Genomic DNA, 22,705 nt, shown 5'->3' on the forward strand with positions numbered 1-22,705 from the left:
CCTCCGTGCCCCATCAGCAGTGACCACAAACCCAGCCCTTTCCTCTAAGCTGCTTTGGGTGCAAGGTCCTGACAAACCCCTGCTGTTTGTCTGCAGCTTCGGCTCCTTTTTGGCAAGTAGCCATGGGGCAAGTGAGAGCATCCCACAGCTGGAGCTGCCCCCCTGGCAGGACTGCGGGGCGCAGCTGGAGCCTGCCACTCCTGCCAGCCCTGCCAGCCCTGCCGGGAGCGCAGCTGGGCTGTCCCGCGGCCCCCGGACAGCAGGACACCGCAGCCACTCCCCCCACAGCAGTTGTGTAAGCGCTGTGCAGCGGGGTGGCTCCTGCCCTCCCTGCCCCGCCAGGCTCGCCCATAAATCCCGAGCGAGAGCAGCGCTCCCGTCCCCCGGCGGAGGTGACACGGAGCGCGGGCGGCTGGGCTGCAGGTGAGTGTCCCCAGAGGGCTGGGAAGCCTTTCCTGCCCTCCCCACCTCACACTCAGCACTTCTGGGTTTGGCTGCTTGCAGGGATAGTGTGCAAAGAGGGGCAGGAACGGGCACGGGGTGGCAGAATTGATATTTCTTGGGTGTTATTTGCAGCTTCTCTGCAGGAAGGTAGGGAATCGAATAGTAAATGTAGCTGGGAGGTGTTTGTGATATAAATTAGTTCCCACCATGCAAAAAGAAAAAAAGCCTCCCCAAAACAGCTAACAGTGAGCAGCTCATGCCAGTGCTTTCTTCATGTGCAAAGGAAAAAGTCCAGGTTTTATTCCAACCTGGGAACGCAGAGTATTCATTGGGTGTTGCTTTGTGACTGAAAGTTGAAATAGTTCTGAAGAATTTGTTAGGTTTTAGAAAATACTGTGTCCAGCCCCATTATTTTACTGAAGACTTTTTTTCTTTTTCCTGATGAGTACACCATCCTCGGTGGAAGCTGAAAGCTCCTCTCAGGCCAGAGGAACTGGTGCCACCCGTGGTGACATCCTGCCGTGCCAAGTAATAACTCAGTGGAGCAGGGTGCTCCCTCCAGCCCTGGGGTTAAACCACAGACTGCAGCAGCACCCCTAGGGCACCAATGTGGGGGTCCTGGCTCTGGAATTGTCCAGCCCAAGCCATGGAGCTTGGCCATCATCCCTTATTTTACTGCCTGGCACTGCCAAGGATTAGGATCCACCACCCCCGCTGGGAGTTTTGTGGGGCTGGATGTCAACCCGGGGGCTGTTGCCTTTCAAGCCCCGGGGGTGGAGCTGCTTTCAGCCTTCAAGAGACACAGAATCATCCTCAGCCCAAGGTGTGCCACACCTGCAGCCCCTCTCAGCCTCAGGGCCATGTCAAAGTCAGCATGATCTTCCCTGGGGATGGGGGACAGGACCCTGTCAGAGACACAGAAACTGAATAGTCCCAGTGCATTTTTAAATTTTTTTTCCTCTGAGAGAGGCAGGGGCAGAGATCCAAAGATAAAATACAAATATTTGCAAGCCTGATAAGGCAGAATAGTTTAAACCCAGCTTGTAAATAAAAAACTGGCAGTGAATTGTGGCTCAACTACATACTTTCAATGCCAGTTTCCAGGGCAGCTGCAGGGGTTTGAAAGCAACCGAGGGAGCACGCTGTAAAATGGAGAGATTTTTAAAATAAAGGGGAGGAAAAAAAGAAGATTATTGTTTAAGACATTTAATCTAACTTGTAAATGAAAAGCCCAGAATGCTGGTAAATGGAATGACATGTGGGGCTAGCATATGGAGAAATCCCCTACAGAGTGTGGTGACCATCCGTGGGGTTTCTCCCAGGCTGAGCCCCGGCAGAGACCCCAGGATGCGAGTGGCCGTGGTGGGCGCGGGTGTCAGCGGGCTGACAGCCACCAAGTGCTGCCTGGACGAGGGGCTGGAGCCCACCTGCTTCGAGCAGAGCCAGGACATCGGGGGGCTCTGGCGCTACACGGTGAGGAGCCAGCAGGGCCTGCCCTGGGTCAGGGAGTGGGTTCAGCCGGGTTCCAGGGCTGTGGAAGGGCTGTGAGAGCTGCTGGGTGCTGAGCTGCACCCCCTGAGGCCAGGGCAGCGGGGAGACGTCCCCAGCCCAGGCACAGGGCTGATGCACCCCGGGGTGCCGTGGCAGGAGCACATCGAGGCCGGCCGGCCCAGCCTTTATCCGTCGGTCATCAGCAACACGTCCAAGGAGATGTCTGCCTTCTCCGACTTCCCCTTCCCCGAGCACTTCCCGGTGTTCCTGCCCAACGCCCTGCTCCTGGACTACCTCCGGCGCTACGCCGAGCGCTTCGGCCTGCGGGAGCACATCAGGTTTGGGGTGAGTGCTGGGTGCCCTGAACCGCCCTGCTCCCCACCCACCCGGGCTGGTTCCTCTGCTGACTGTGCCTCGCCTCCGCGTTCTAGAGCACAGTTGTCAGCATCCGTCAGCAGCCCGACTTTGCCACCACGGGCCAGTGGAAGGTGGTCACAGAGGCGGGAGGGAAGCAGACATCACACGTCTTTGATGCTGTCATGGTTTGCAGCGGCAGTTTCTCGGAGCCGTCCCTCCCCCTGCAGTGTTTTCCTGGTATGGTATAGGGCTGCCTGTGGTCACCTGCTTCAGGTGCTGGGGAGAGGAGATTCAGGGGTTATTTGGGGAAAATCCTCCCTTTCTTTTCTTGCTTCAGTGGGTTTGTCTCTGAGACCCCATTTTGGAGAGGAAGCATCAATTCTGTGTGCATGGGATGGAGGGCTGCACCTCCCCAAGACCCTGGTGGCACAGACATTGCCCCTCCTTGCTCCTGCCATCTAGATCAGTTTTTCCACACCAGTTCTCCCAACAAAACCCACAAATGCTCAAGTACTGCAAAGCTCTGTTTCCTTTTCCCCCGAGGCATCGAGAGGTTTCGAGGGCAGTACTTCCACAGCCGGCAGTACAAGAATCCTGATGTGTTCCAGGGCAAGCGTGTCCTTGTGGTGGGCATGGGCAACTCGGGAGTGGACATCGCCGTGGAGGCCAGCCGTGTCGCCACCAAGGTGCCACCACCCTGCCACCCCAGGGGAGAGAGAAAGTCTGAGCAGGAACAGAAGTGTCCTGCCACTGTTTGTCACTGGGCTCATCCTCTGTGTGCTGGGACTAATAAACAGGACATCAGCCTGCTGGGGGAGGGGTTTTCTTTGGGTTTGAGCAGGAAAATGCCTTTTAGCATTGGACGTGAAGGAAAAGTGGGGGTTTGGGGTTTTTTTAAAGATCAAAATCCGGGCTGCAAGAAGCCTGGACACACAGGGATGTGGGGAGAGGGACACTGGGGACAGTAGCTCAGTGTGCTGTCATCACAGGGACATGGTGTACAAACAGTCTTTCTGAGCCTGAATTTTTTGGTCAAAAAGCTACCTTGAAAGCAAGCTGGTTTTCTTCTTGTCTCCTGTTTCACCTCCATCACCAGCAGCCAGGAGGTCCTAAAGAGGCTGTAGCTGCTTTTACATTGCACAGCCGTCTGCACCATGCCCCTCTGAGTGTCTTCATATAGGAAAAGCAGCAAATTCATCACCTGAACCTTTGATTCTTCTCTCCCAGGTGACCATTAGCACCACTCGAGGAGCGTGGCTGCTCAGCCGTGTGTTTGAGCACGGCTACCCCTGGGATATGATTTTAAACACTCGCCTTATGAGCCTGATCAAAACCAACCTCCCCGGACCCCTGGCATGGTGGTTGATGAATTACAAAGTGAACCAACGGTTCAACCATGAAAACTATGGCCTTCAGCCAGAGAAGAGGTACTTCTTGGTGGCTCCCATCCCACGCAGATGGGCTTGTGGTGTGGGCAGGGAAGAGATTCAGCAAGCAGCATCAGCCAGTGTCCAGAGTGGGGTGATCTCCAATGGGGAGGGGAAATAAGCTGTAGCTTCCTTAAGTGGTGAAAGATTGGGCATGCTGGAAAAGCCCAGGAAGGCCCAGAGAAGTTTTCCTTGTGAGGGTCTCCGGGTAAAGAGGAGAAGGAAGGCTCAAAGCATGGGTCACTTCTGGAAAGAGATGACTTAAAGAGTCACTGAAGGAATAAGGTGGCAGGAGAGGTCCGTGAATCACTCATGCTGTGGGACAGGGTGACTTTGGTGACACGTGCCATTGTTTGGAGGTGGGGGACAGGGCTGTTTGCTCAGAGAAAATTACTCCAGTAGGTGTGAGCTGGTGGGCCTGGGGGAGGAGGAGCAGGGGACCGGCAAGGCTTGTTTGTGGTGTCCCACTCTCAGAGCCCCTGGCTCTCCACAGCTGGCGGGTGCGTGAGCCCCTGCTGAGCGACGACCTCCCAAGCTACATCCTGACAGGCAGGATCACCATCAAGCCTGGCGTGAAGGAGTTCACGGACAGCTCAGTCCTTTTCCACAACTGCCCTGAGGAGGAGCCCATTGATGTCGTTGTCTTCTGCACGGGCTACAACGTCTCCTTTCCCTTCCTGGAAGAATCCGTGGTCAGGGTGGAAAACAAGCACGCATCCCTCTACAAATACGTGTTCCCAACCCACCTGCAGAAGCCCACCCTGGCTGTCCTTGGGCTGATTAAGCCCTTCGGAGCCATCATGCCCGTGGCAGAGATGCAGGCACGCTGGGTGAGCCGTGTCTTCAAAGGTAGGGGAGCAAATGTGAGCCCTCCTGAGCCCCAAAATGCAGATCAGACTGGACACATTTTATCCCTGCAGCCAGGGAGATCCCAGAGCTAAGAAGTTCAGAGTGGACAAGGGAGCATTTGCAAGGCTCAGACTTCCCAAGTTATTTCACTTCAGCTAAGCTAGAGCAACATGAGTGAGAAAAGAAACCTACTGGTGTTTTGTCTGGGGTATTTAATAAAAATAGTCAGAATAACTTTGTGGAGGGCTGGGTCATCCACAAAGATGAGCAGCTCTGGGTTTCTCTTTGGGGTGATCCTCTCTGGGGTTTGCACAGCCCATCTGAGCCTACATCACCTGCCTGTGCCCTGACAGCGCACATCTGTAAGAGCAGGAAAAGGTGTGGGTGAATTTGGAATACTGGAGGGCTGGTTCCTGGCAGGATTGCCACTGCTGAATAAATTGCCAGCAATGAGGCTTTCCTGCCCTCCCAGGGAAGGGATTCCCACCTTTTGCATCACTGAGTGAGTTCACAAGTCCTCCCCCCAGAAGTTAAACTCGGCAGGATGCTCTCCTCTCTCTTCCAGGCTTGTGTCAGTTGCCTTCCCAGTCTGTCATGGAGAAGGAAGTAAATGAGAAGAAGAAAAACCAAGTCCAATGGTAAGTAATTTCCTAGAGCCCCAAAGGTTTTTGGTGGATTGAAAAATTGAAACCATTGAAAAACTGAGGTTTTGGGGCAGCAACACAGTCTCTCTCTGTGCCTGTTCCCTGCATGCATGGCAGAGGAGAGGGGAGGATTCCCAGATCCAGTTTCCCCTTTACTTACTTTCAAGGAGCCAATGTAACCTTTGACTTAACACTGATATTTTGTCTGTTGGTGACAGAAGAAATTAATTCAGGGTACTCAAGGCTAAAGCTTGCTTGGGAGTTTGGGAAGAATGCCAGGATCCCCAGGGATTGAGAGATAAAATGGCAGAGAAATTAATGGTAATAAATGCAAAGTAATTCAGCCAGGGGGGAATAAAAAGCCAACCCACAACCAGCGAGGTGTACACACAGATTGTCTCATCTCTCAGCATGGAGACCTGACTCACTGTGAATAGTGTCTGAGCACACTGGTGTGTGGTTCACAGGCAGGCAGAAGGCTGAAAAGGATTAGGGAATGAATGAGCCAATTCCAGGAAATGGGGTGATGCATAAATATAGAGGGTGGTTCATTTAAATAGCTATAGGAGAAAAGGTATAGAAGAGTGGAATACAGAATTGCTCAGAACAACTGCTGTACAAGACAAGACTAAATAGATATGGCTTTTTCAGACCTCTGCAGGTGAGACATGAAGCTGTGAATTCTGCAGAGGAGGTGAACTGGAAGCAATTCTCCAAGTCACCACATACTCTTGCAGTGTTTGGTGGAAATGAGGGATAGTGAGGTGGAAGTGAGGGATACTAAAGGGTGCCACCTTTCTTATGCTGTACATGACTTTTCTGCAAAAAGCGAAGGGATTTGGGGGGGGGGGTTGTTTTGTTTTGAAAAAGACCCAAAACTGGTTTGCCAAAGTCTGTTAACAAAGATTCACCACGGGGAATGAGGGGAAACAGGTGCAGCTTGTGAATGAAGCAGTGAAAGGTTGACATGAGCCAGCATCATTCACAGCTGCTGCGTCATGGACAGGGTTTGTGTCCAGACACTCACAGGTTCCCACTGCCCATACATCCAGTCCTTTCCCACAAACAACCCAGTTGCATTCCAGATGCAATAGCAACAAGGATGCAGAGGATCTCCACTCCAGTTCCTCTAAGACCTGCTGATACCCATCTTTCTCCTGCCTCTTTTTCTTCTCTGATTCGTTCAGGTTTGGTCTGACCTTTGACGAAGTCCTCAAAACCGAGTGGCTGGTCTACCTGGACACGCTGGCCTCCTTCATTGGTGCCAAGCCCAGCGTGCTGGGGCTGCTCTGCACAGACCCTTGGCTGGCCCTCACCATCTTCTTTGGCCCCTGCTCCCCCTACCAGTACCGACTGAGGGGTCCTGGGCGCTGGCAGGGGGCACGGCAGGCCATCCTCACCCAGTGGGACCGTGTCCTAAAGCCCACAAGGACACGAGTCCCTGCTGGCTCCTCCAGCTCTCTCCCTTCTCTCCTGGTTGTGCTGGGACTCCTGCTGCTCCTGGCTGCTGTGATTTTTGGTTTCCAATAGCTTTTAGAGCGTGTTTGTTCGAGTTTATTTTTTTTGTCCTGAGGGATGTTAGCTCAGGTCAGACAGTGTGCCACGGGACTGGGGAAAAGGATTTCAGTAGATGGCAACCAATTTTAGTCTGCAACCTGCAGTGCAAACCTCCCTCTGCTCCAGCCCATCCCCAAGCACAGCTTTGCAGACCTCGTATCCAGGGATGGCAGCCATGCCCATGTCTGTTGCCCCTCTGCTCCCCTGCCTGCTGCCAGGAGCGGAGCAGGGATTGGTGGCACAGTTGTGCCTGAATCACACAAGGCAGGATGCAGTGAGGACCAGATCAACAAAAGGGGCGGGGTGTCACAGGAGCAAAAGCACCCAGGAATTATCTGGGTTGCGTACACAGCTCAGGCTGCCCCTTTCTCCAAACCTAAACACTGTGACCCGAAAATCCCAGCTGGGATTGGATTGGTGCCTCTTTCCAGTGAAGGGGCGCTGGGTGGTTGTGGTGGTTTGTCACACGTGAGCCTGTGGAGCTGAGCACTCCTGGATTGGCTTCCCTGCATGCCCCACCACTGGAGAATCCTGAGGCTTTGTTTTGTGTGTGGAGAGACTTTAAATGAATAAAATCTCAGTGGCTGTGGCAAGAGTGTGCTGCAGATGCTTCTGTGTCCTGTCCTTGTGTGCATGGGAAGAGCTGGGGGAGAGCCTGTGTCTGAGCTAGGCTGTGCCACTGAGTGCTGTGGGCAGCTCACAAGGCTGGGGCTCTCAGGGCTTTCCCAAAATGAGGCTGCCCAGTGCTCCATGCCCCACATCCCTACTGGCTGCTGGCAGAGGGAGCATGTTCTGCCCATCCCCTGGGGATGCCAAGGGAACACAAGCCCAGCAAGGCACCACAAAAGGGGATAGATAGGACAACCCAAAGCTGCTGCCTGGGCTGGAGCAGTGACAACTTAGGGCGTGGGAGTCCTTGCAAGCATGTTCCTTTTGGGATTATCCCTGAATTTTCACCTGGCGTTGCCTCGGGGAGGTTGAGCACTTTCCTTCAGTGTATTTTAGCCCATGGGGCGGGGGAATGCAGGTGTAAAGGTCAGTGGTGCAAGAGCCGTGGCGAGCTGCCTGGACTTCAGCCTTCCCTCCCAACCCACGGCGAGAGCAGCCCGAGGGAATCGGGCCGAGGGCTGAGCAGCGAAGGCACAGCGCTGTCCTGCAAGGTTTGCTCCTCGCTTCTCCTGGGTGGGTTTGGCAGGGTTTAAAAGCGGGCTGACAGCTCTCAGGGCTTTGGGCATTCACTGCTGGCTTTGCCTTTGCTGCTGGTGGGGGGAGAGGGGTGCTGCAGGGACCCTCTGGAGTTAAACCATCTGCAGGGAGTGCTGGAAAAGTGGGGTCACTTGAGCACCCTGAGCTTGCCTGCCCTTTCCTGAAGCCAAAGAAGGCTCCAGAAACAAGGCAGGCAACTGTGGGCATGTCCTGCCCTGCTCCTGCAGATCAGGGAGTGGCTCGGGCTTGTGGATGCCAAAGGGGTTTTTTTGCACCTCCCTCATTTTTCCCTGTCTTTCTTCAGTTTCCTCCAGTTTCTATTTGTGTTAACTTAGTTTTTTACACAAAACTGATAGAAAAAGCTATAAATTACTCTTTCTACAGACTTTGTGGTAGGAGTATTTCTTATCTAATCAAAGTTCATGTGGTTCATTTTTTCCCAGTTTCTTTGCTTTCCAGTCAAGCTCAGTTTACACACCCTGGCTGTGAGTTCCTCCCATTTATAGCCAGGGTTTCCCGGGTTTCTTACCTTTTGTATATCCTGTAATCCCAGCCGTGCTTTCACAGAGCTGTCTAACTTCTGAATGGCTGCGCAGTGCTCCTGCTCAGTCAGGCATTGCTTTGCTTTTTTCCCTTTTTTTAAACCCTTTTTGTTTTCAAGAGATTGCTCTTTAATGGGAAATTAAAAAGGAAAGCGAGAAAACGACCCAGCTTAGCTGGAGCTGTTTCTTGCAAAGGTTTCAGGAGGATTTAGGGAAGACAGTTACAACTTCTTTGCATGCCCTGGTTCGGGCTGGAAAAGGGAATAAATTGAAGTGGTGGAACAGGGAGGTGTAAAAGTGCCTCCTTTTTTCTCCCCGTGGAGGAGGGAGATTCCTGGACTCCCACTGTGGGTGTAGCACAGCGGGAAGGGTAATGAGCAGGATCTGTGCACAGCATTGAACCAGGAGCTGGCCATGGCTTTCTCCCAGGACAGTTTTCCTTCGTGGACACCTGCAGCCAGAGAAGATGGGGGTGGTTTTCTGGGGATGGGAGGAAGGGACTGGCGTCCCTGCTGACCCCTGGGCTGTTGTGTTTCCAGCTGCTGTCACACCAGCCTGTCCCCTGCCAGCATGGTCCGGCGCGTGGCCGTGATCGGGGCCGGGGCCGGGGGCCTGGCCTCTGTCAAGTGCTGCCTGGACGAGGGGCTGGAGCCCACCTGCTTCGAGAGCAGCCAGGACATCGGCGGCGTCTGGCGCTACACGGTCAGTGCCTCCTGGCTTTGTCCCCTTCCTTGAATGCTCTTTGCCTGCAGCTAAGAGGAAAGGGTGGTCGTGCCCTCAGGGACTGTCCCTATCCCACTCATGGGACTCCTCCTGACTCCAAGGTGAAGGATGTGGGGGCAGCAGAAACGATTGTCACCAGGTGCCAGTCCTGGTTTATTCCTTGTACCAAAATGCAAGGAAGAAAAATACTCATATACTTTATGGGGAGAAGGTCTTTCCCTGCACCCCTGGAAGCATCACCGCCGGCTTCCCGCAGGACTCCACAGACAGCGGGAGAGTCAGTGTGTACCGCTCGGTCATCACCAACACCTCCAAGGAAATGTCCTGCTTCAGCGACTTCCCCTTCCCCGAGGATTTTCCCAGCTACCTGCCCCACGGCCTCGTCCTGGAATACCTCAGGATGTACGCCCGGCACTTTGACCTGCTGCGGCACGTGCGCTTCCAGGTGAGTGGGACGCCGAGCCTGGGGAGAGGAGCCGTGGGGAGCTGCAGATCCGGGGTGGGGCGGGACAGGGCCGGGCTCCGGCCCGCAAGGAGCGCGAGCCCCTTGTGTCCTGCACGCAGCCTTAGGGCTCAGGTTTTCAACGAGGCTGCTTGAGCGCGGGCTTGCCCCCAGTGCCACCACCGGGGGAAACAGGGTGGGATTTGACAGCTTCAGAAGAGACGTGCAGCTCCCCAGGGTCCCGGCAGCCCCAGCCCTTCACAGGCACCTCTCCGAAACACAGCGCGATCCCTGACTGCTGTTCTGTTGGGCTTCTGTGCAAGACAACCGTTCTCAGCGTGAGGAAGCGCCCAGATTTCTCCTCCTCAGGCCAGTGGGAGGTGGTCATCGAGACTGGAGGAGTCTGTGAGTCGCACATCTTCGACGCTGTCATGGTTTGCACCGGCCATTACCAGGAGCCCTACTTGCCCTTGGCTGCTTTCCCAGGTTAGCCCAGTCCCAGCAGTGGGTTTCCCCCAGCACCCATGGGTCCCCCAGTTGTATTTTCCTTTGCAAGCCTGCGTGCTCCGGGAAGCCCCCACACTGGGACCCTGACCCCACAGAAATGGTGGGGGGCATTCCAGGGAATGGGAAAAATGTCTTGTAAAGATGCAGCCAGGCTTTTCCATTAGGATTTGCAAAGCAAGACTGAGTTGAGGAGGCGCAGGGGACTTCCAGGGATTTCTCAGAGGTGGGAGGGGGCAGAGCTGGGGGCTGCAGAGGATCTGGGCACAAGGCTGGGGTGAGTAAGTGTACCTGGCAGTAGGAGATGCTCCTTGCTCTCTGCCCAGGCATTGAAAGTCGCTTCAAAGGCCAGCAGCTGCACAGCCGGGAGTACAGGGACGTGCAGGCCTTCCGAGGAAAGCGGGTCCTGGTGGTCGGCATCGGCAACACCGGCGGGGACCTCTCGGTGGAGCTGAGCCGTGTGGCTGCCAAGGTACAGCTCCGTGGGGTGCCCACGTACAGCTCCGTGGGGCTGCCAAGGTACAGCTTCATGGGGTGCCAAGGTACAGCTCCATGGGGAGCCAAGGTACACACTGTGGGGTGTCAAGGTACAGCTCGTGGGGTGCCCAGGTACAGCACCGTGGGGTGCCCAGGTACAGCTCCGTGAGGGTACAACTCCGTGGGGGTACAGCTCCATGGGGCTGCCCAGGTACAGCTCCATGGGGCTGGAAGGTACAGCTCCGTGGGGTGCAGGCAGGGGCTGTGAGAGCCAGTGGCTCAGGGTACCACGCAGAGCTTCGCCCCTGGGTTTCCCAATAAATTCCACTTCTCACTGAGGGCAGCTGAAGGAGGTTTGGAACTCCTGGAGAGTTTGGGCCGCCTGAGGACTGGGATTGAGCAGCTGTGGGAACTTTATCAAAGCCACCACCTCAAGCTGTTTGGTTCATTGGGGTGTCATCTCCTTCCCTTGGGTTAAATCTCAAATGCTGGCTCAAGTGCAGGAGATGGCATTTGCCACTCAGGGCAAAACCACCAAGATGCCTGGGCAGGAGGCTGAGACCTGCCTTCCTCCCCAGGTGTTCCTCAGCACCAGGAGCAACACGTGGGTCATCAGCCGGGTCTCAGACCACGGCTTCCCCTTTGACATGGTCAGCACCACCCGCTTCAAACACCTCCTGGAGTGGCTTCTCCCAGCAGCCCTCTCGAGGAGGATCAGGTTTTGGAAGTTCAATTCATGGTTCAACCACACAAACTATGGCTTGGCTTCCAGCAAAAGGTGTTTTTTCTGATTGTTTTGTTGGGTGGTCAGGGGGGTCTTTATAATATGAAATGCTTAATTTTCAGTTTTGGGGGATGTTTGTGGAGGAGTAAACCATTGGAGGGGAATTCTGACCATAAAAAAAGTCATTTTAGGTGTCTCCCAGATGCTAACACCGCTGCCCTCTTCTCCTCGCTGCCAGCTCCAAATTTAAGATGATTATCAACGAGGAGCTGCCATTCTGCCTCCTCTCTGGGACTGTGGTGCTGAAGCCGAACGTGAAGGAGTTCACGGAAAGCTCTGCTGTTTTCGAGGATGGGACAACTGAAGAAAATATCGACGTGGTGCTCTTTGCCACGGGCTACAACTTTTCATTCCCCTTCCTCGAGGAGTCTGTTCGCAGCACCATCGACGACAACCGTTCCCTCTACGAGTGCGTCTTCCCTCCCCATCTGGAGAAGCCCACGCTGGCCATCATCGGCTTGATCCAGCTGACGGGCTCCATTATGGTGGGATCGGAAATGCAGGCTCGCTGGGTGACAGGGGTCTTTGCAGGTAGGAAATGGGGAGATCTTCTGGGTGGGAGGTTTGGGGCAGCCTGACCTGCTGCTCACAGAGCTTAGGACACATTTCAGCTCTGCGGTGGCCATGGGAATCAGTAGCACAACAGCCTCCGTCCACCAGCTGCATCCCTGTATCCCTGCTGCTCCACACCTCGGGAGAGGTGCTGGGACCTTGGGAAGGGGCTGAGCACTTCCTCTGAAGGTGCTGCTGGAGCCCTCTGGTTTCTCTGTTCTCAGGCTGGAACAAGCTGCCTCCCCCCAGCAGGATGATGGCCGAGGTTTTGAAGAGGAAGCCACCAGTGAAAAGGTGTGTGTGATACTCCTGCACCCAGGATGAGACAGGTGCCAGGATAACCTTGGGGAAGGGGGAACACTCGATGGCAGACATGGCAGGGACCTGCTCAGTCAGGACACCCAACTCTGCATTTATTACCTCACCACCCACAGTGAGTTGGGAAAATGCTCTCATGGCTGCTTTATGGAACAAGACACCATAAACTTCTCTGGAGCAGTTTATGACAAGTCCAGGGCCTGCAGCTCCCCTTCCCTCTCTTCCCATCTCCTTCGCTCCCTCCCTTTCTCCCTCCTTCTCTGGAGATCCCCCTCTGCCAGGCCTCCAAACCACGTCCTTGCTCCCAGCATGTCAAGACGCAGGTTTGGTTTCCTCCAGGCTAAGGGTGCCATCTCGTGGCTTCTCCCTCCCAAATCCAGGCGGTGGGTTCTATCCAGAACCCCCGAGGAGCCGGGCAGTGTGGGTGGGGGACAGTCTGTGTCATTTTTGGCAGGTCAAGTTGAGTATTCCACTAGGAGCTGTGTGTGGGAGCTAAGAGCCTGCCTCGTGAGCACGGGGATTTTACAGGAGGTCCTGATTTTACAGATGTGTCCTCAAGGATGTGGGATGGGTGGTGGTGGAGCAAGGAGGGGACCTTGGGGTGCAGGCTGGGCTGGGTCTGCCAGCAGGGCAGGGCTGGCTCATGGGACACTGGGGAAAAGCTGGGACAGAACAGAGCCGCAGGGATTATGACCAGGAGCCCCAATGACTGCACCACGGTGCTGTTAAACAGAAATATGGAAAAGCCTGAGGTGCAAGGGAAACAAACTTGAGGCTGTCTCAAATTTTCCTGAAGCAGATCAGCACATCCTCCCTCCTGTGAGGGAGATAAGGTTTCAAGGGAAGATAAGGGAGATAAATCCTGGAGGTCCCTCCCAGCATGGGAAACTTTCTGCAATTCCCAGATTTTCCCAGTCTCCTTGGCATTCTTATCTCTGGAAGTCTACATCTCTGCTTCTTGAAATCAGCCAAATCCACACCCCTGAACCTCAGGGAAGGACATGGCAGGGGTACTTGTGGCATTACAATGATGGTACTGTTAAGTTAGGAATTATTTTGAAGCCATGACTATGCTGCAGAGACAAAACAAGCTTCTGCTTCTCCCCTGCCCCGGGGAACTGCTGGGACCAACCCCACAGGGGCTCTTCCAGTGCCTTTGGCTTTATCTGGGGCTAAGAGAGCTCTGCCCCAGAAACAGGGGCTCACCTGATGTCTGAGCCCAGGGCTGTTCCTGTCCATGGAGCTGGGAACTGAGACAGGATCTGACTTTCTGACCATCTGACTTTCATTTCTGATGTCCCATTGAAGGAACCCATATGAGAGGGAGAACCTGAAGATGAGTTTTATCAGCTACATGGACAGGATCGCCGCGCGTGCTGGTGTAAAGCCCAGCGTGCTGAGGCTGCTCCTGGCCGACCCCCAGCTGGCCCTGGTCGTGTTTTTTGGGCCCTGCTCGCCGTACCAGTTCCGGCTGGCAGGGCGGGGCAGGTGGAGCGGGGCCAGGGCTGCCATCCTCACGCAGTGGCAGCGCACGCTGAGGCCCCTGAGGACGCGGGTGGTGGGGGACAGCTCCAGCAGCTCCTCCGGCTGGATGTGCTGGGTGTGCCTCCTGGCTCTGCCAGCAGCTCTCACGGCAGGGTTTCTCTTCTCCAAATACCCTCAGCCGGGCTGGAGCCCCTGGGCACGTCTCCAGCTGTAGGGGAAACCTGGAGAGCCGCACTGCCAGGTGATCTGGGACGTACAAAGCTGTGCCACCTGTGCCAGGGGCTGCCAGGGGGATGGGGCTGGCACCAGCAGGAGCCGGCACCCTGGGGCTCTCTGCTATCCATCCAAACTTTTGCTGATGTTTCACCAATGGTGACACGGAGTGTTCATCCTGAACCATTCTGGGATGAACTGCTGAGCGTGAGGACAGCCTTCCTCCGCCCTGCTACCCAAAACTTTGGCAAGACCCACCTTGAGATTTTGTGAAACACGAACTGTCAAGAGCTAGTTTGGTGTCTGGTAACTTTGGGGACATGAAGGAGGGAGCCACAAATAAACCTCACAGACCTGGTCTTCACTGAGGGTTTAACAATGGTTTGCTGTCTGGGTGTGTGAAGTGGATCCCGAGCTGTGGCAGAGGAGAGAGTCTTGCCCTTGGATATATATAATCTATACATTATATAGATAGAAATATCCACAAGTATAAGAAATGTTATATATGTTAATATATTGATATACAATAATAAATTATACATGCAGTGACAAATCCAAGCAAGTAAGCATCCCTGCCATCGCCCAAGCAGCCTTAGGATTATAGGGAACCCTGAGTTCCAGGGATGGGGCCGGGATAGGGCCGGAATGGGGCCGGGATAGGGCTGGGATGGAAACCGGTATGGGGACCAGGATGGGAACCGGGATGAGGCTGGGATGTGAAGCGGGATGGGGCCGGGATGGGAACGGGGATGGGAATCGGGATAGGGCCGGGATGGGAAGGGGGACAGGGACAGGGATGGGAACCGGGATGGGGCCGAGATGGGAAACGGGATGGGGCCGGGATGTCAACAGGGATGGGGACCGGGATGGGGCGGGGATGGGGCCGGAATGGGGCCGGGATGGGGCTGGGATAGGGCTGGGATGGAAACCGGTATGGGGACCAGGATGGGAACCGGGATGGGGCTGGGATGTGAAGCGGGATGGGGCCGGGATGGGAACCGGGATGGGAATCGGGATAGGGCCGGGATGGGAAGGGGGATAGGGACAGGGATGGGAACCGGGATGGGGCCGAGATGGGAAACGGGATGGGGCCGGGATGTCAACAGGGATGGGGACCGGGATGGGGCGGGGATGGGGCCGGAATCGGAACCGGGATGGGAACCGGGATGGGGCCGGGTCCGCGCGGCCCCGCCCTCCGCCCCGCGCCGCCAGGGGGCGCACCTGTCCCCGGGAGCCCGCGCGACTGCGGCACGGCGCGGTCACGTGACCGGCGGCGCGGGGGCGGGGATGGCGGCGCGCGCTGTACGCGGTGACGTCAGACGTCGTTGGCGCCCGGCTTGGCCGCCCGCCATCTTGGCCCCTGTGTGCAAGCGGCCGAGGCGGCGGCGCCGGGAGAGGCAGCGGCCCCGCCGGCACCGGGACCCGCGGGCAGCCGAGCGCCGCCCTGCGCGCCCGGTAAGCGGCGGGGCTCCTCCACTTCACCGCGGCGGGGCGCGGGCCCGCGTCGCGGCAAGGCGCCGGCAGGAGCGGGCGGGCGGCCTGCGCCGCATGGCCCCGGGCGGGGGCGGCTTCCGCCCGGGCGGGCCCGCGGCCGGCGGGTGAGGGGCGCCCCGGGCCGGCTCCGCTGCCCGGCGGAGCGGGGCGGGCAGCGGCGCCGGGCGGCCGGGCCGGGGTTCGCTGGGCCGGCCCGCATTGGCGCCCGGGGCCGGCCGCGCCCCGCCGGGCACAGCCCGGGCCGCGCCCGGGGGCGGCGGGAGGGGCGGCTGCGCTGGGACCGCTCCTGCGGGGGTGCTGCTTCCGTCTCCCGCCCTCTTTTTTTTCCCCGCTTTCCCCCTTTTTTAACAGCGCTTGGTCTCCCCTTCCTCTCTCCTCTCTCTCCCTTTCTCTCTCCTCCGGAGATTCCTCGAGGAACGCGCCGAGCCCTCCGTGCCTTCGCGCTCTCCGTGGCTGTGATTCTTCCTGCAGAAAGGCGGGAGGGAGAGCAGCCTTTTCTCGCGGGGTGCTGGCGGCAAGGCGCCTGGGTTTTCCAGCTCTGAAATACGCATCCACGGTTCTTGCACTCTTCGCCTACGGTAAAAGGCGGTTCTTGGGTGGTTTGTGCAGGAGTGAATGAAGGCAGGCATTGTTTGTGCTCCCGGGGCCAGGATTTGTAGGGGAGGGGTGATCGAGGAGCCGGGAGTGTTCTCATGGATAGCGCTTGAAGGATGGTGAGAGCGTGGTGAGATGACACGGCTGAAATTCAGGCAGGTGCTCTGCAGTGGGCATAATCCAGGGGTGCAGGGACTGAAAATTTTGAGGCTAAAAGTGGCCCAGATGATTTCCAGTTCGGGCCCTCTTCCTGAGGGAGGGGACATGCATGAGAGCATGGTGCTGGGCGCTGAATGCACATCGTGGTTTTTCTTTCCTTTTTGTGTTTCACGTGGGTGTTCTGTACATATATTCTTGGGTGGAACGTTTTGAGCTCATTATCTTAAAGGAATGACCGTTTGTCCATGTTGCCCTGATTATTTGGATTAGATAGGTATATTACTGGAAATTAACAATATTTCCAGTAGAAGGAAAGGGGCTGTAAATTTTTTTATTTAATAGTTTTATTTCTTGTGCAATGAGGCACCTGGCCTAGTTGGTGTCTCATCTTAAAGAGCTCTGCTTAGACAAGAAACTGCTTTTGAAGGAGCAGGAAACAGGACATGATCTCATTTGTCCATGTATGAGAAACAAAAGGATTGACCTTAAATACTGACTGCCAGGAGTTCTGTGTGGCTGTCAGGGGTTTTTTGAATTCTGTAGTCTAGGGAATTTTGCTTCTGATTAGTTTTGTGGTGTTTTAGTGCAACTGTAACCATTTTCTTGAGAATAATGAATCTCAAAGTTTTGGGAGTTCCTTGAACTGGATGAATGTTCAGTGTAAAGGTGGTTTGGTGATGTGGGCTTGAGAGGTTGCTCTTTAAACTGAAGTGAGAGCTTGGTTCTCCCTTAGACCACTGCTTGGGGACCAGGATTGAGGCTCTGCCGTGGTGTGTGGATACATTCCTTGTAGGAAGTTCTTGGCTTTTGTAGATAATAGCCCATGAAATATGTATAACTCAATATAAAGTTGCTTCTGTGAGTCTTGGTAACATAAATATCTTGTGTCTTGGCAGTGTAGTGGCAATTTATAATATCTTTGCTCTCATTTAGACTTTCCATAATGGGAACCCTAGTTTTTTGTAGAGCAGAGCAGTTACATCAGTCTCCAGTTTTCACTTGGGCTCCTGGTCCAAATCTGCAGATTTATGGGATGCACCTTCCATAGGTCCTGCCTCCCCAGGGAAAGTGCAACAGGCCCCAGTGAGCAAGGGAGAGATGATGCAATTCCAGAGGGGGCTCCCGTGTGGGTTTGGGGCTGTCTCAATGAATGCTGGATGGCAATTAACAGAAAGAATGGAGGTCAAAGCAGGATTCTGTTTCCTGGGGTTGACTCCAGCCAGGTGTCCTGCAGTACTGGGAATACAATTTCCTTGTTCCAGACCGATTTCCAGGCTAAGGAACTGCAGGGATGTGAGAGTGGAGAGAGGGTAGGAAGCGGAGACTAAATACCATATAAGGGGTGGTGTGGATAAAATGAGGAGAAAAAAATCCTGCAGAAGAATTAAAGGCTTGCACAGTGTGCTCTTGCAGAGGAATAAACCCTTGGGTGGTGGGTTGGGGATGTGAGAGATGAAAAAACGCTTCCTTTGGCTGGCGACTTCGGAGGCTCCTACAGTAGTGGAGGGTTTGAGGGGAAGAATTCCGCCAACATGGAAATGCAGCACCTTCCACTAGCTGGGGATGGATGTTGGGCTTGTAATGACGGGACTGCTGGTGGTGTTTTACTGGTAGAACCAGTTCATCTTCTGTAGGAGGTTTTTCCTTTGCTCAGCTTCATGCTCTCATTGGTTTTTGGGTTTGGGTTTTACAAAACCCGGCAGAAGCTTACGGGTGAAGGTAGTGAAAAAATAAAAGCTGAAATCCATGTGAGGAGGTGGGAGAAAATAATATCTGAGTATTGGTGAAATGAAAATGGAGTGCACAGGAGTCTTAAAAAATGCATCGAGAGCAGAGGAAGATGAAGTCCTAATAAAAATCAGATGAAGACAGCTTTTATGTCTATGAAGAACAGGCTAACAGAAATAGACTGTTTTTATTACAAATACCTCAGCCATTACATAACATTCTAAGTAAATGCTAACGAGCTTGTCTGTTACAGATTGCAAACACATACTAAAGGGAGAAACTGTTTAACATTCACATTGTTCATAGTTTAAATTATCTGACAGTGTCTTGATTAATGGGAAAATTAGAGTGCAGAATCAACCTTACACATCTGAAGGATGATGGTGATAAATTTTAGCTGATGTGTATTTGAAAATAATGTGGGCTTCATTTCCAGGGTCTTCCAGCACCAGAGACAGGAATGGCTGCACTTTATATTCAGCTACAACAAATGCACAAGTACTGCATGAGGAGCTGGGCCATCACCCAGTCCTGGCTAACTGAGAGAAGAGGGTCTCTGAAATACCAATTTAATCAGTGTACAGCTGATAACTGAGTGAAATGGCAGGCTTACTTGGATTTTACCTAGCTGGGCTATAAATTGTAGTTTGCCAATGACTAGGCTGCCCATTTTTTGCAGAACTGCTTGCTGAAGTTAGCAGATCAAACTTTCTGTGCTTAGAAAAGCAGCCCTTTTCAGGCTGTCCTCATGAAATCGTATAAACCCCTACACCTTGGTTTAAAATTCATATTTCATAAGCATGTGAATGTTGCTAGAGTTTGTTGTTTATAGATTTTAACTTACAATTTCAACCTACAGTCATCATTCTAAGGGATGTTTGCGGGAGCAATGATTTAAGGTGTTCTTAAAATGATTTGAACCTTCAGCTAAGGTGGAAGTACAGGAACATTTGCTTTTTGTTTGGGAAGCCAGTAATTTCCTCCCAGTTAAAGCCCTGATACTGCTTTAGGACTTGTGCTGCAAACTCAGTAAATATTCCACTGAAGCATTGGTATTAAGACTGTCTTAATACCAATGAATTGATGCTTTCATTTTGAAAAAAAAATAAATACTGATTTACAGGGCTTGTTTTTTAGTCACGTTTGGGACAGTCTGTGCTTTGTTGAGGTGCACAGCACAAGTTCTCTAATGAGAAGGAACAAGAACATTGTCCCTTGACAATGCAAATAGGAAAGATGCATTTTAGCAAGAAAAGCTTGCCTTTGGCTTGTGGCATTTCTAGGTTGCTTTGCTGGAGTCACCTTGGTTAGGAGATGTTTTTCATGCCACAGATGCTGCAGCCAGCATGGATAGAGCTTTGTAGGACACCCAGAGCTTTGGATAACAAAAAATTCCTTGATAAGTATTTTGATAATGTGTTGAGCCTGAATTATTTACTGCATCTTGAAAGCAAAGTGTCAAGGGACATGTGGGATTTTTTTTTAATCTGAGCAGAATAAACAGAGAGCCAAGAGCAAGTGAAGATGTTAAACCTCATCTGCAGCCATTTGGCAGATGCAAGTTAACTTCCATGGAAAATGGATTCTGTAGTGCTGAGAGACAGATGCATGAAGCTGGCTATGCTGATAAGGCTTTTTAAATTTAGCTTCTCATCTTCTTTTTTTTCCCTTTTTGGTCGTCAAATCCAGTTTAAAGCAGAGATCTGAAGTCGACCCTTATTATAATTAACTGGTGTTGTCCAGAGCTGTTGTCAGTGTGGTGTTGGCAGCTGCAGCTCTTCCATGCTGAGCATTCTTCAGTGAACAAGGAGATGTGTCTGTTCCAAGAAATTAGTGAGTCACAGGGAAAAGCATGTAACCAGAGATCCAGAGGATAATGGACAGCAGGTAAAAGAGACTGAGCAGCTGTGAGCTCCCTCCAAGCTGAATCAGGCCAGGGACCAAAATTCTACCACCTTTATGGAGTGAAATTTTTTACTGGTGGTGTCAGTGTGATACAAGCTGGAGCATTTGGCAATCCAGGCTGTCACTGCCACAGTGGGATTATCTTAAAAACCTTCAAAATACGTTGTAGCATCTCTTTAATACAGAGAAGAAATTCTGTTTATTTTTGATGTACATGACTCAGGTTAGGAATGTGATAGGAGTAACAGGCAGCAAAGAATTTGGGCAAGGTGGGAAGTTTTGAACATGGTGACAAGTAGCTTAAGTCATTACTAGAGTAACTGTTTTGAACTTTTTAATATAATGGTGAGGTTTATCCTGTAGGTTCCTACTGTTGAGTGCTTCCATCTTCAGGTTGGACCCTTCAGCAACAAAAATACCTTGAGAAGATGAACAGAAAAGAATTGGGGGAAAAAAACTGGCAAAGAGGGGATTAATTCTGGCATGTGTTCTAAAGAAGGGGGAAATCCTTAAGGATGCAGCCCTAGAGTGGTTCTTGTGCACTGTCAGAGTGTTCTGAAGGAGCTCTTAAACAGAGGAGCTTGTCTGAACATTGTTTCAAAGCAACTTCTAACAAATTTCCAAAATAAAACTGCTTAGACATAATTATTCCTTACTTAAGGATTAACTTATGAACAGTGGCTTTTGAAAAACAGGTTATGTATAAAAAATTTTACTTATTTGCAGTTGAGGTCAGGGATACTTTAAAGATACAGAAAAGCATGATGAGATATCTACTGCTCAACATTGTTGTTCCTGGGGAAGAATGCTGAAAAAAGGTGTCACTTCCTATGTGAAAAAAGTGATAATTATTTCAGTGGGGCTTGGACATTGTGGTAAAGGAGCAGGAAATGGAAGTTTTGAAAGACATTCCTTGAGTTACTCCCAGCAAAGGAGTGGTTTAACTTTTTTCTCGTAATTTGTCCTGCTCTCTTTCACTGTCTTAAGTGTACATGAGGTGAGTGGGAAGGGTTGAAGATGTGCCTCCAGCTCAGTGAGGGTTTGTAATTTAGTGCTTTTGGGGGTCTGTAATAAAGGGGGCTTTGCAGTAAGTGTTAAAGTGAAAGGGAAAAATGAAACAGTGGAAAGATAAGTATTGGCTGTAAATGGCTGCAACTTCTGCTCATCTGTTGGGAATCTGGTCTTTTTTCATGTACCTATTGATTTTCTTTCATCATCTTCCTTCCAAGGAACTGTTTTACACCAACTTATCACTGGGACCTGCCTCAGGAGTGACTCCTGCTCATCTCAGCTGTTGTTGCTGGTGACTTCCCCCAGCCTGCAGAGAGCAGATCCTGAGCACTGCTCAGCTGCTCTGCAGTCGGGTGTGTCAGCAGTTGTGAGGCTGCTGCTGTGGCCCCACCATGGATTTGTCTTTGTCCCCTTTTCTCAGCCTGGCGCAGCAGGCGTTGCCCAGGCTGCCACCAAGGAGGACTGCCCACGTCACTTTGTGTGTGTGTGGGGAGAAGGGGTTGCTGAGATTTTTGCCTTTCCAGGCCTCTGCTGGGTGGTGTGGTTCAGTTGAGCAAGAAACAAAGTGGTGCTTGTGACAGTCTGCTGAGTGTGTTTGTAATTTTTAAGGGATTGTTTGTGATCCTAACTATTAACAGATGCCTTACAGAGAGCTGCTGTGGTCTGGATAAACTGATGTAAATGAGCTGTTAAGAAGCCTGGTGAACAGTTGTAATTTTTTCAGTTCAAAATCCTTCTGACAGGTAAGACAGGTCATGGTAGGTTTTCTGTATTCAGAGAAAAGTGCTGCTGTTTGAGTCCTGCACTTTCCTAGCAGGTACGCAGCTTGTTTCTGCAAGAATTTGCCTTAATTTATTCCCTTATCTTGTGCTCAAATAGGCAGCGATGCAGTTTCGTGAGCTTTGAAGTTTTCTCATTCTTCCAAATAATGGAAATTTCTTTAATAAATGGTTTTGCAAATCTTAAAAATAAGTCTCATTTGGCATCTGCAAGTTGAAAAGCTAATTGGGCGAAAGCACTTATATTGTTCTGTTCCCAGAAATAATGAGCACACATATCATTATGATGCTCTCTTTAATTCTATAGAAATTGTTGGGTTTTTTCTGGCCCTGGCTTCCTTCCAGAACTTCAAAACTCATGCCTCAATTAAAAATTTACAGTTTTTGAAAGCTTCTTAACCAACTGCATGAGACGGGAAAATCGAAAACCTGTCTTGCAAAAAATTTGCTTAATGTTTGGTGTCAAAGAAGTCAGAAAAGACTTGTTAAGACATTGTCAGGCTAAGAAGAAATAAAATAGCCTGCTCTTTAAGTGACCTGCATCCAGGATGTTAGGTTGTCAGAAAAGAGTAGATTTTTAGTTGCAATATGTTTGGTAATCTAGTGAAGCATCTAAATTACAATTTGTGTCTGAGGATTGCCAGCACATGGCCAGAGTAGCTGTGTTGGGTTGGTGCATTGGCTTTGTGCAGTGCTCACTGTCAGTCTCCTTACTGGAATGTCTTGAAAAATCCTTTCTGGCAAAGAAACTGGGATCATTTGAAAAGGGCTGGCACTTGAAGGAATGCTTCTAATGCAGGTATGGGTAGTTCCTCCTCATTTGCACTCGAGCTGTGGTTGTGGGATTAAGTTTCTCTGCACTGGTCTGGTTCTTGCAGAATGAATGAGAAAATGAACTGGACACTCGCAGTCCCAGTGAAGGCTGTGCTGGATTTACCTGGTCACTGTATTCCATGTGGTGGTCTCATCCTACCGTTAGGGGTCTTTTAGGCCTCCAGAAGCTTTTTATTCATGTGTCAG

The 22,705-nt window shown here is 52.2% G+C and overlaps 3 protein-coding genes across 17 annotated transcripts in view; all 3 read left to right on the plus strand.

The window, feature by feature from the left end:
• The first annotated feature begins 301 nt into the window (after window positions 1-301).
• On the plus strand, window positions 302-7,358 carry FMO1 (flavin containing dimethylaniline monoxygenase 1). The gene is made up of 9 exons (XM_063406665.1): window positions 302-423; window positions 1,767-1,917; window positions 2,092-2,280; window positions 2,367-2,529; window positions 2,836-2,978; window positions 3,520-3,719; window positions 4,213-4,568; window positions 5,134-5,206; window positions 6,400-7,358. Exons 2-9 carry the CDS (start codon window positions 1,792-1,794, stop codon window positions 6,740-6,742), a joined length of 1,593 nt encoding a protein of 530 aa, XP_063262735.1. The 5' UTR covers window positions 302-423; window positions 1,767-1,791; the 3' UTR covers window positions 6,743-7,358.
• A 313-nt stretch (window positions 7,359-7,671) lies between these two features.
• Window positions 7,672-14,503, plus strand: LOC134555228 (dimethylaniline monooxygenase [N-oxide-forming] 4-like). 2 transcript variants are annotated; one of them, XM_063406664.1, is made up of 9 exons: window positions 7,672-7,951; window positions 9,057-9,219; window positions 9,497-9,685; window positions 10,006-10,168; window positions 10,513-10,658; window positions 11,242-11,441; window positions 11,626-11,978; window positions 12,224-12,293; window positions 13,626-14,503. In XM_063406664.1, exons 2-9 carry the CDS (start codon window positions 9,088-9,090, stop codon window positions 14,014-14,016), a joined length of 1,644 nt encoding a protein of 547 aa, XP_063262734.1. In that variant the 5' UTR covers window positions 7,672-7,951; window positions 9,057-9,087; the 3' UTR covers window positions 14,017-14,503. The 2 variants fall into 2 exon arrangements, with proteins under 2 accessions (XP_063262734.1, XP_063262733.1); XM_063406663.1 differs by having other exon boundaries at window positions 7,674-7,929; window positions 13,626-14,502.
• Window positions 14,504-15,111: 608 nt separating this feature from the next.
• PRRC2C (proline rich coiled-coil 2C) overlaps window positions 15,112-22,705 on the plus strand; it is a 69,668-nt gene continuing 62,074 nt past the window's right edge. For 7 of the 14 annotated variants that reach the window (XM_063406667.1, XM_063406673.1, XM_063406671.1 and 4 more), the window contains exon 1: window positions 15,116-15,470. The gene's annotated coding sequence lies outside the window, so the exon portion shown is untranslated. Of the gene's footprint in view, window positions 15,471-15,695; window positions 16,088-22,705 lie in introns of those variants that run through there. The other 7 variants (XM_063406675.1, XM_063406680.1, XM_063406672.1 and 4 more) reach the window with 5 other exon arrangements.

Source organism: Prinia subflava, chromosome 10 (genome assembly GCF_021018805.1).
Source record: "Prinia subflava isolate CZ2003 ecotype Zambia chromosome 10, Cam_Psub_1.2, whole genome shotgun sequence".
Classification (NCBI taxonomy): domain Eukaryota; kingdom Metazoa; phylum Chordata; class Aves; order Passeriformes; family Cisticolidae; genus Prinia; species Prinia subflava.